This window comes from Balaenoptera musculus, chromosome 1 (assembly GCF_009873245.2).
Source record: "Balaenoptera musculus isolate JJ_BM4_2016_0621 chromosome 1, mBalMus1.pri.v3, whole genome shotgun sequence".
In the NCBI taxonomy this organism is placed as follows: domain Eukaryota; kingdom Metazoa; phylum Chordata; class Mammalia; order Artiodactyla; family Balaenopteridae; genus Balaenoptera; species Balaenoptera musculus.
This window is the reverse complement of record NC_045785.1, coordinates 54,381,044-54,394,349: the sequence shown is the minus strand read 5'-3', so window position 1 is coordinate 54,394,349 and position 13,306 is coordinate 54,381,044. Positions and strand designations below refer to the sequence as shown.

General features: G+C 34.7%; 1 protein-coding gene across 1 annotated transcript in view; it reads left to right on the top strand.

Moving 5' to 3' along the window:
* Positions 1 to 13,306, top strand: part of LOC118896320 (integrin subunit beta 3 binding protein) — an 86,309-nt gene that overhangs the window by 12,477 nt on the left and 60,526 nt on the right. Inside the window, exon 2 of the mRNA XM_036854099.1 lies at positions 9,050 to 9,092. Coding sequence (XP_036709994.1) covers positions 9,050 to 9,092 — 43 coding nt within the window. The remainder of the gene's footprint in view (positions 1 to 9,049; positions 9,093 to 13,306) is intronic.

The following is a 13,306-nucleotide window of genomic DNA, read 5'->3' as shown; positions in this document are numbered from 1 at the left end:
AGATATACAGATTGCCAACAAACACATGAAAAAATGCTCAACATCATTCATCATTAGAGAAATGCAAATCAAAACTACAATGAGATATCATCTCACACTGGTCAGAATGGCCATCATCAAAAAATCTACAAACAATAAATGCTGGAGAGGGTGTGGAAAGGGAACCCTCTTGCACTGTTGGTGGGAAGGTAAATTGATACAGCCACTATGGAGAACAGTATGGAGGTTCCTTAAAAAACTAAAAATAGAACTACCATACGACCCAGCAATCCCACTACTGGGCATATACCTGGAGAAAACCATAATTCAAAAAGAGTCATGTACCAGAATGTTCATTGCAGCTCTATTTACAATAGCCAGGACATGGAAGCAACCTAAGTGTCCATCGACAGATGAATGGATAAAGAAGATGTGGCACATATATACAATGGAATATTACTCAGCCATAAAAAGAAATGAAATTGAGTTATTTGTAGTGAGGTGGATGGACCTAGAGTCTGTCATACAGTGTGAAGTAAGTCAGAAAGAGAAAAACAAATACTGTATGCTAACGCATATATATGGAATCTAAAAAAAAAAAAAAAGGTCATGAAGAACCTAGGGGCAAGACGGAATAAAGACGCAGACCTACTAGAGAATGGACCTGAGGACACAGGGAGGGGGAAGGGTAAGCTGGGACAAAGTGAGAGAGTGGCATGGGCATATATACACTACCAAATGTAAAATAGATAGCTAGTGGGAAGCAGCCGCATAGCACAGGGAGATCAGCTCGGTGCTTTGTAACCACCTAGAGGGGTGGGATAGGGAGGGTGGGAGGGAGGGAGATGCAAGAGGGAAGAGATATGGAGATATATGTATATGTATAGCTGATTCACTTTGTTATAAAGCAGAAACTAACACACCATTGTAAAGCAATTATACTCCAATAAAGATGTTAAAAAAAAAAAATGGGCAGAGGACCTGAATAGACATTTTTTCCAGAGAAGACATACAGATGGCTAACAGGTACGTGAAAAGGTGCTCAACCGTCACTAATCAGCAAGGAAATGCAAATCAAAACCACAATGAGATGTCACCTCACACCTGTTAGAATGGCTTTTATCAAAAAGACAAGAGATAGCAAGTTCTGGTAAGGATGTGGAGAAAGGGGAACCCTGTGCACTGTTGGTGGGAATGTAAACGGATGCAGCCACTATGGAAAACAATAAGGAGGTTCCTCAAAATACAGAACTTCTATATGATCCAGCAACTCCACTTCTGGGTATTTATCTGAAGGAAATCAAAACATTAACTACAAAAGATACATGCACTCCCATGTTCATTACAGTATTATTTACAATAGCCAAATATCCACCAATGGATGAATGGATAAAGAAAATGTGATATATATATATACAATGGAATATTATTCAGCTATAACAAAGAAGAAAATCCTTCCATTTGCAATATGGGTGGACCTTGAGGGCATTATGCTAAATGAAATAAGTCGGAAAGTAAAAGGTGAATACCATATGATCTCGCTTACATTTGGAATCTTTAAAAAGAACAAACTCATAGAAAAGGAGATCAGACTGTGTTTACCAGAGGTGGGGGATAGGGAGGGAGGAATTGGAGGACGGTGGTCAAAAGGTACAAACTTCTAGTTATGAAATAAATTAAGTCCTGGGGATGTAATGTACAGCAGGGTTACTATAGTTAATAATACTATATTGTATGTTTGAAAGTTGCTAAGAGATTAGATCTCAAAAGTTCTTATCACAAGAGAAAAAATCGTAACTATGTGTGGTGATGGATTTTAATTAGACTTACTATGATGATCATTTCACAATATATACATATATTGAATCATGTTGTACATCTGAAATTAATGTTATATTTCAATTATATTTCAAAAAATTTTCCTGATTTTGATGATTGTATTATGATTATGTAAGAGAATATCCTTGTTCTTAGAAAAACACACAGAAATATTTATGGATAAAGGTATACAGTGTCTCCAACTTATTTTCAGTGGATCATAAAAAAGATTTTGCATTGTATATATATGTGTGTGTGTATGTTTCTATAGAGAATGATAACGCAACTGGGACAAAATGTAAACAAGTATTAAGTCTGGGTAAAGGATATCAAAAACTGTTATTCCTAGGATATTTTTTAACTTTAAAAATATATAAAAATTAAAAGTTCCCAAAAATACCCATCAAATTGTTTTTAAAATGCTAATGGATGGATTAAACAGTAAATTAGACAAAATTAAAGAAAGAATTACACAACTAAAGATAGACCTGAAGAAATTGCCTGACAGCATAGAGATCAATGATAAGAAATAGATGTTTAGAGATATGGAAAATGGAATAGAAAATCTAAAATTTCTTCTAGAGGGAGTCTCGGAAAGGTAGAATCAAGGAGAGCCAATATTTGGAGAAATTATGGCTTAGATTTTTCCAGAACTGATAAAACACAAATCCATATAAGAGACTGCCTTAGAGATAAGACAGTATTAATATGACATCCTTTGGGAACCTGCATTTAAAGCACCTTAAATAGAATTGAAGGATTATAAAAAATGAAAGGAATTAAATATATTCTTGAATTTAAGACTGACGTTTTAAGTAAAAAAAATAAATAAATAAATATTAATTTATATAACACCTTTGTGCCAATCACTGTGTCAGGCTTTGGGGATTCAAATATGAACCGATGTTACACTCTCTAGTTTGCATTTTAGTGGGAGAGATAGTTCAACAAGGATTTTTAGAACTCATAATTTACCAGTTAACAGACAAGATGCTAATGATATAAATACATTAGTCTAGGGAGGAAATAGACTATTTCAACTGGATAAGTTTAATGAGAAGGACATGCACAAGTATTATAGGCATGGAATGGAAAGATCCTTCGTGCAATCTGGACAGTGTCAGGGAAAAATTAAATATGACTGTGCTGGAATCTCAAAGAAAAGGTAGACATCAATGTTAATTTATTATTGTTAATTTTCATGTTGTAAAATATTATACATACAAAAAGGTATATAAAATATCACCAATCTACCACATTTAATTCTGATAAACCTGTTTAGTCCCTTTTAATAGAATCTTTTGAAAGACTTATTCATGTCCTTTATATATGTATGTGTGATGATACACATATGTATATGTTTCTCACAGAAGGTAATAGTAATGAATGTTTTATTAATGTTCATTTTTGAGAGTACCCATTTAAGAATGAAATGATCTTATGGCATTTCTCATTTTATTCAACCCAAAGAACATCTCACCTCCATCCATATATCTTCTGGGTTCAGTATTCCCAAATATATCCCTTTTATGTCTGTAAAAATTCTTTAGCTAATTCTTTATTAATCTTTTGATAAGGCAGCTTTTGACACCATAAACGTGTTGCCCAATAACTGGTTAAGGTTTTATCATGAAGAATAACAAGATTAATCATTTATTTAGTTGCTTTCACGTGGTGACCATATTTCTCCATGCAGTGGAGTGATAATCCCACTTACCCATGCTGTGATAACGAATTATTATGTGACCTCTGTCAGTGTTGAACACAAAAACGCATAGGCTTGAATGAAAGGGAGAATGCAAAAGGATATAGGAGATTCTTCTCCCTTCTTTGCTCATTCCCATACATGGAATGGAAAATGTATCATTTTAGATTTCTCAATTTGTACCTAAAGAGTCACATGGGATGTGAATTTGGCCATTGCCTTTCATCAAAGGATTTCTAAGCATCTCATAAGCATATTCCATAATCCTCTAAACACTGTTTGTGTAGTTGTAGCTGGCAATATTATTATCTCCATTATGGAGAGAAGTAAATGGAAGCACTGATATACTAAGTGATATTTTTATCTTCCATTCAGAAATTTACCACTGGTTTACAAGCCAGTATTATTTATCACCTTTATGAAGCTTAGTGAGATTATGTGATTTGCCCAACCTTAGGGGAAAAATTTGGCATAACATCAAGGCTCCTGAGTCTTATATGCCTTACTAATTTTATCTCCTCCCCACACACATACACTCTTACCCTCAGCTCTATTGAAAATCATATTTAATCCAATGTTTTAAAAGTCCTGTAAGGGACGACGGATTACTATTATTCATGATTGTGGTTACTTATGTGGGAGAAAGGAGGGGTGAACAAGATGGGACAAATGGAAGGTTTTGGGGGATAGTTGGCAAACTTCTATTTCTTGATCCTGGGTGATGGTTACAAGGGTGGTTGCCTTATAATAATCCATTACGCAATATACTTTTTAATGTAAAAAAAAAAAAAGTCCTGTAAGGGAACCTCAAATCATGTTGCTTCATGAGTCTTTGAGGTGTCATTCCTGGTTCTTAATTAGGAATCAAATGATAGTTTATTTTTTCTAGAATAGTTTTTTTTTAATATTGTAATATTGTAACTGCTGTTAGTAATGTTACATACTAAAACTCATGCACTTGTTCTGTTCTGATGAGTTAGAGAATCCTATTCAGGATACTACCATGTGGTAAACTAAATAAAATAGTGGAAGATGGTCTTAGAGAGTAATATGGCTAATTCTACATGGTTACTTTCTTTTCTTTTCCTGTTGATATAAAACTACATATCTTTATCTTTCTTAAATTCTCACCAGCAATAATGCTGGTAGCAACCAGAATTTTGATCCCAGTGAACCTAAACCTAGTACACCTAAGTGTACTAGGGGTACTGTAGTATTCAAATTGTGGGCATTGGTGTAAATTTGGGTTAAGTTGAAAGTGAGAAGTAACCTGTAGAGCAGCGGTCCCCAACCTCTTTGGCACCAGGAACTGGTTTCGTGGAAGACAATTTTCCACGGACCAGGGTGGGGGTGTGGGGGGTGGATATGATGGTTCAGGCAGTAATGCGAGCGATGGGGAGCGGCAGATGAAGCTTCACTCACTCGCCCACCACTGCCCACTGTGCAGCCCAGTTCCTAACAGGCCGCAGACTGGTACCGGTCTGTGGCCTGGGGGTTGGAGACCCCTGCCATAGAGATTATAAGGTTACCCATAAGAGGGAGGTAATTAGGATATAATAGGTAGGTGCCCATTTAAAATTTATTTATTTATTTTTAATTGTGAAATATACATAGCATAAAATTTACCATTTTAACCATTTTAAAGTATACAGTTCTGTGGCACTTAAGTCCAGGTAACCCTTGAGTAAATTGGGGATGTACTCTAGTCATAGTCCACCTATAACTGTACAGTCAGCATTCTGTAGCCTTGGTACCACATCCACAGATTCAACCAACTGCAGATGGTGTAGTACTGTAGTGTGTATTTCTTGAAAAAAAAAAACTCGAGAATAGGTGGACCCTTGCAGTTCAAATTCGTGTTGTTCAAGGGTCAGCTGTACATTCACATTGTTGTACAACTATCACCATCATCCAACTCCAAAGCTTTTTTCATCTTGCAAAACTGAAACTTCCTATCCATTGAACAGTAACTCCGTGTTCACCCCTCCTCCTAGCCCCTGGCAACTACCTTTCTATTTTCTTTTTTTTTTTTCTATAATATATATATACTTTTAATTTTTATTGGAGTATAGTTGCTTTACAATGTTGTGTTAGTTTCTACTGTACAGCAAAGTGAATCAGCTATACGTATACATATATCCCCCTTTTTTGGATTTCCTTCTCATTTAGGTCACCACAGAGCACTGAGTAGAGTTCCCTGTGCTATACAGTAGGTTCTCATTAGTTATCTATTTTATACATAGTATCACTAGTGTATATATGTCAATCCCAATCTCCCAATTCATCCCACCCCCCCCCCGCTTCCCCCTTGGTATCCATACATAAATGTCTGTGTCTCTATTTCTGCTTTGTAAATAAGATCGTCTATACCAGTTTATTCAGATTCCACGTATACGTGTTAATATACGATATTTGTTTTTCCCTTTCTGACTTACTTCACTCTGTATGATAGTCCCTAGGTCCATCCACGTCTCTACAAATGACCCAATTTCGTTCCTTTTTACGGCTGAGTAATATTCCACTGTATATATGTACCACATCTTCTTTATCCATTCCTTTGTTGATGGACAGTTAGGTTGCTTCCATGTCCTGGCTATTGTAAATAGTATTGCAATGAACACTTGGGTGCATGACTGCTTTAAGCACCTCATTTGAGTGGAATTATATAGTATTTGTCCTTTTTTGCTTGGCTTATTTCACTTAGCATAATGTCTTCAAGGTTTATGCATGTTGTAGCATGTGGACTTTCTTTCCTTTGAAGGCTGAATAATATTCTCTTGTGTATGTATATACGAAATTTATTACTTATTCCTCTGTCCACAGACACTTGCATTGCTTTCACCTTTTGGCTATTGTGAATACTGCTGTTATGAACATGGGTGTACAAATATCTGTTTGTGTTCCTACTTTCAGTTCTTTTGGGTATATATTCATAAGTGGGATTACTGGATTATATGTTCATTCTAGGTTTAATTTTTTGAGGAACTGCCAAACTATTTCCATAGCAGCTGTACCATTTTACAGTCCCACCAGCACAAGAGTTCCAGTTTCTCTATCCTGGCCAACACTTATTTTCTGGTTTTTTTGATAGTAGCCATCCTGATGGTTGTAAAGTGGTATCTTGTGGTTCTGATTTGTGTGTGTGTGGTTCTGATTTGCATTTCCCTAATATTAGCGATGTTGAGCATCGTTTCTTGTGTTTACCAGCCATTTGTATATCTTCTTTGGAGAACTGTCAATTTGAGTTCTTTGCCTATTTGGGGGTGCCCATTTTTTTAAAACCAAGGTAGTAACCACAAGAGCTGCTTTTTACTTTACAGAACTACCAGAGATATATCGCTTTTAATTGCTAACTAATACTGGTAGCAAATGAGTAAGAACTTTAGGAAAATATTTGTCCCACACATCTAATCAAGTTTTGCCTGTCCTTCCTTTGTGTGTTTCATCCATCCCTTCCTCTCTGTTTCTGTTAAGATCATCCTAATCCACTTAGCATCATCTATGCTACAGTTGTTTGTTTTTTAAAAAGGGTAAAAGCATTTAGTAGGTGCTTAATTTAATAACTGATATCTTGACACTGGGCCCAGTTCTACCAGAATGGTAAAAATAGATGGTCATAAATTCCTCTAGTAGGTTTGTTCTTCTTTACCTCTTCTTTAGCTCCTCCCCCTCAATTCAACAAGGATTTATTATGAACAGGGTGTAAAATCTGAGTTTCTCTCCCTCAAACTGTGTGATAGGGGGCAAATCACACCAACTCTTCCCTATTGGATGACCTAAGTAATCTCTTAGGTTTCTCCTAGTCTTGTCTAGTAAATGTCTTTATGATTCTTGTAACTATTACCAGCTTTTGGATATTAGATGCCTGAATTATCTGAGAACCACATTACCCACAATAAGTCATGTTTTTAGATTCTCACTAAACTGTTAGAGTGAGAGATAACAGTCTAACTCAGATCACTTTCTTATTTACTTTTACATATCTCCTTGGGCTTCTTAGAACAACCTAGGACCTAAACTGGAAACCTTTTAAATACAAACATTTAGTTTCTCTAAGAATTAACCATCACTAATAAAGCAAGAATATTTTGAACGGTTAATATCGGGGGTGGGGGTTGTTTACTTCTATAAAGTATTATTTCATCTTAACAGCATTTAAAAACAAAGGCTGAAAAATGCTGTACTGTGTACTTTTAGTTTTTGATTTCTACTTTTGAAGTTTTATAAATACAAAAACATCTCACACACCTGAATAGGGTAATATATATTCCAAAGCTAAATATGAGTACTTTTTTGGATTAGCTGCCATTTTTGTTTGTTCATAACCTCTGTTCTCTTCTTGCTTCATTGAGAATTCACATTAAATTGATTTCAAGTGGCCTTTTAAAAGATATGAGTAATTCTTTAAACCAATTTAGTTAATTTTAAGAAATAATGTTATGTGATAGGCTAATGTAGATATAATAGCAAAATTAAGTGAACTATTTTAGATAGATTAAATTTTTGTATTTAATATTTATTGCTGAGTAATTTTTATAAATTGTCCATCTCTTCTATTCCTGCTTCTGTCACTTGCTTGAAAGTCAGTAGTCAGTTATTTATGAATAGTCATTTTCTAGGATCTATAAATTTTGTTTTCTGTAGTACAACCTTTATAATAAAATTTGTTTGCTTTATGCTCAAATTCTCTAATATTTTAAATAACTTAATTTCTTTTTCTCAGAGATCGAGAAAGTACTTTTAACGTCACATTTGTCACTGGGAAAACTAGTTTTAATTTATATTGACCTTTTTCTCCTTTGAGCATTTAGTCTGTGTTCAATAAAATGTTGATGACTGCTCTTTAGAAGACAGCTGTACAAAATAAAGTATTATAAATATTCAGCTTTCCTTTCTAAGCATTGTCACCAACAGCTGGGCATCCAGTTTAGCAGAACAGGTTTTGCACAGAGAGAGCCTGGCATGTTCCTGAATCAGTTTAGTGAAGGAGACAAAAAATAGTTTCTTATGGATTGGGGACTTATAAAGACATAGAGCATCTGTTCCTCAGTTAAGTCATAGTCTGGTAGCACTGAATCATGTTTAAAGCTAGAATAATGTGCAAAACTTTTTCACCTTGCTCATACTTTTATTTTAATGGCTAGTGTATTATTTCTGCAAATAATATACTTTCAACATCTCCATTGAAGATATGTAAGTTATTTTCCTTTTATGTATAATTTTTGTTAGTGGTATTTTAAAACACACAAATATATTAATTTTTAACTAAGATTATTGTATAATATAACTTTAGTGTTTGAATTGTATAATGGTGCATATATATAAAACTACATATATAAAAATCCATTTAAATATTTAATTATGATTTCATCTTGATATATGCTATCAAAAAAACAGTTTCATCATTGTGAAAAGTGCTTTCTTCATAGGTATTCTCCTTTAGTTGGTGAAAGTAACTTAGAATCTTTGTTTATACAGATTACTCTTAAATACTTGGCTACTTAAAGCATATTAAATCTAAGATGTCTTTAACTATTTTGTTTGCAGTGTTAAAAGATCACTGAAATTGGATGATCTGTTAAAAGCAAATGTAAGTATTTACTTATGAGTTTGTAATTGTGTAATAAGATCGTGTTTTTAATTTTTTAACAGCTAATTTACCCTTATACTAAATGTAAAAAGTATCAAAAAAAACCCCACTGTGACATAATTGTTATTGGTACACCATTTTCTACATATAAAATTTGTAATCTAATATATGGAAATTCCTGGCCAGCTTGAGGTTTTTATTTAAAGAGCAAATTATTTGAAGCCTTAATGAAATAATTTAGTAGAAATTAATTCACTATTTGTAGAAAAAAAATGCTCTGCCACTTAAATGCAGATAAATAAAGATGGAACAATGGCAGTGCTTTAATCTGCATTCTCTAATCTGCTAAATTGAAATAAAAGCATTAACAACATTTTTATGTCAAAAAGGTAATTACCCCCTCAGCTACGCTGGCATGAATAAACAATTAAATACTAACACTGTAATAAATTTCACTGTGGTTGTCACAATAAGAATAAAATTGTACTGTTGCTATTACTTTTTGTAAATCTCATCATAGCACATTACCAGTACCAGCATATCATGACATATGCTAGTTTATTATCTTTTCATTACCAATATTGGATCTAGATACAAACACTAATACTGGGATACTTATGGCCTTAGTAATCTTAAATGAAAGTAAATTGGTGAGAAAGTAAATTAAAACAAATAGCTAGTCAGTAAATGGGCTCCTATGTGAGATTCCGTATGAGAATGCCATTTCAAGAAATGGGTTTTATATGGAATTTCTCTTCAGAAGACTCACTGGTATTTAACAATTTACCATTTTTAAAACTTCCTAGATGCTTTTTAAAAAAATTTAAATAAAGGTGGCAAAATACTGCATTGCCACTAAAAAAATCATTAGCGGTGTAATTAGCAATTTAGAACACCATTATCCAACTTGTTCTGTACAGAATGCAGCTGTGACTGTAATTTTGCATCTGTTTCTTTGGTCAGAATGGTATTTTGGTAGATGAGTAGTCCAGCTTGAAATGAAATACTGTTCTTTCCTGCCCCAAAACTGTTCTTTGGGAGGTGGTAACATCATTTGAATGGAAGAGAATGGCCATTTAGGAATTCATCCTTTTCATAAAGTACAGTTGTCGTCATGGCAAGCTTTCTATCCATTTTTTCTCCAGATTAGGATGTGTCAAGGTAGCCAGTGACACAGCTAATATCCTGTATTAGAAAAATACATTGTTATGTTTGGCCCAATTCTGTACCTTTAAACCAGTTGACTTAGCTTGGTACCACATGGCCACCAACTGCTAAATGCAGGTTCCTAGCATCCTAGCCTGGGCCTTCAACAGTTCGGTTTTCTAACCTATTTCTAATATTTATTATTATTTCTGATATTTTCAGCTTTTGTATCTTGCCTCATAATTTGTTTGCAGCTCTATCTTAGATCTGACAGCTTTTGCTCTGGTGCTAAGTCTAGGCTTCTCTCTTTAGCTACATTTATGCTTCTATCCATTCCAGTAACAGCTAAGCCCTGAAGCATCCTGGTTCCCAAGAATCTGCCTACATGCCAGTGATCCCACTGAGGCTGCCTTAGTCCGTGCGAAGGAAAATCAGACATTTACCTATAATTCTAAGAGCACCTAATTGCTGTGAAGCTACAGAGGAACTAGTAGTAACTTTGTGGTCATTTTGCCTTACCCATATGATGCTGAAGGAAGAAGACTCTGGTGTCCAAGGAAAGGAGATGGCTCTTACATGCCAGTTGGTTGAAGTGGAGCCTGTTCATTCTAAACAACTGGTGTTTCCTCTCCCAGCAATAATTATAACTACAAAATCCCAGTGCTCCCAATGTGGCTACAGACCTTCATGGAGATTAATGCTCCATGATGTTAGGGCAAGTCTGCAAAAGTAATTTTCCTTATGATTCCCCTAATAGGGAAAACAGAGGTATGGATCATTCCGTGTTATCTTCCTTTAATATATATAGAGTATATACTACGAGTACCACTACTTGCTGAACCTCTCAAATTGTTGGGGGGTAATGAGTGATGAAGGTTTTGATTTATCATTGCAATATTGGGGTTGCTGAAGTTATTGCCCTCCAAGCACTGTTTCTAGATGAATTTTCAGAAACAAAGTGGAATTATTTATTACAAACTGTTGCCAGTGGCAGTCCAGATGAATTTATAGGGACAGCTGGCTACCTGGTCATATACCTAGCCAGCTTGACCTAATCGCTTTCAGGCAACTTCAGAGAAGGAATGGGAGAAGCAGATGCTGCAGATTGGGAAGGGAAGCAGCATACTTCCTACCAAGGCCAACTCAATAGGCATGCTGCTAGAAGGAATGCAGTGCAGGTTTGGGGGAGGTTTGCTGATTTGGACATACATACCCAGTCGAAATTATTCCCTTACCGTTAGTAGGATACTTCTAAGTCTGATTATTCCCATGGCCTAACCTTATCTCATCTCTCTGAGATAAGGCTTTTACTGACTCCTGAAATTAGAAAGAACTTGGGACTTCAGGGCATTAGGAAATATTATAGCTCACATTCTGTAGGCTTACTTATTGATTTGGCTCATCTGCTCCTTTTTCTCCCCCTTCCTCCCTCTTCTTCCCTTCCTTCCTTACCTTTTTATTACGGAAATTTTCGAACATACACGAAAGTAGAGACAATAATACAGTGAACTACCATGTAACCATCACCCAGCTTCAAAAATTATTAACATTTTGCTAATTTTGCTTCATCTATTTATATATATATGTACACATATATTAATGTATATATGTGTGTATGTATCTGTATATTTTTTCCTGGAATTTTACAAATCCCAGACATGTTATTTCATCAGAATATTCTTCAGTATACATTTCTAACAGATAATGACTTCTTTCATAACTATAGTGCCATTATCATACCTTACAAAATAAGAAGTAATTCCTTAATAATATCTTTTTTAAATTATTATTTATTTATTTGGTTGTGCCAGGTCTTAGCTGTGGCTTATGGGCTCCTTAGTTGCAGTGCATGAGCTCCTTAGTTGTGGCATGCAAACTCTTAGTTGCGACACGCGTGAGGGATCTAGTTCCCCGGCCAGGGATTGAACCTGGGCCCCCTACATTGGGAGCGCGGAGTCTTTACCACTGCGCCACCAGGGAAGTCCCAATAATATCTTTCACCCAGTTTATATTCACATTTCTATAGTTGTTTCAAAATGTCCTTTTACAGTTGGCTTATTAAAATCAGGATCCAAACAAGGTTTACACATTGTAGTGGTTCTTATGAACCTTGATAATTTTTTTCCCCCCAACTTCTTTTAAATCTTTTAAAATCTCACTTTTTCTTGTAATTTATTTTTTGGAAAAAACTGAAATATTTTTTCCATATTTCACATTCTAGATTTGGTTGATTGTTTTCTTGTGGTGTCCTTTAAGTGATTTCTCTAATCTTCATATTTCCTATAAAACTTGTAGTTAAAACTAGAGGCTTGATTAGATTCTGGTTCATATTTTGATAAGAATGCCTCATAGGTAGTCTGTGTAGTTCCTGTCTCATCACCTCAGGAGGCACAAAATGGTCTTGGTTTCAGTTGTTACCAGCCTGATCCACCCATAATAAAATTCTCTGTCAATCTTTCTCCTAATGGTTTTTTTTTTTAATTCATTGATGATTATTTTATAGATTCCTTATTTCACTACAGTTACCAAATACTGATTTCTTTTTTTACCTTTTGATTTTGGAGAATTTTGATTATGGAGAATGCACTGCCCATTACCCAGCTTCAGTAATTATCAACACAAGGCTAATCTTGTTTCATTTATAGTCCTACTCATACTTCAGTATCCCCCATACTAGATGATTTGAAGCAAATCTCAAACATCATCCATATCATCCTAAATACTTCAGTAATTATTTCTAAAAGATAGACTTTAAAAAAACTATAATAGTATTATCATATCTCTCAAAATTAATTCCTTAATCATCAAATGAACATCTTTGTTCAAATTCTCCAATTATCTCATATACTTTTTGACAGTTCAGTTCTCTTTTTTTAATTTTAGCACTTTTTATTGAGATATAATTCATGTAATATAAAATTCATAATTTTAAAGTATACACCAGTGGTTTATTATATACTCATTACATTGTGCAGCCATCACCGCTATCTGATTTTAGAACATTTCCATCACCCCAAAAAGAAATCCATTACCTATTAGCAGTTAGTATCAATTTCCTCCTCCCCACC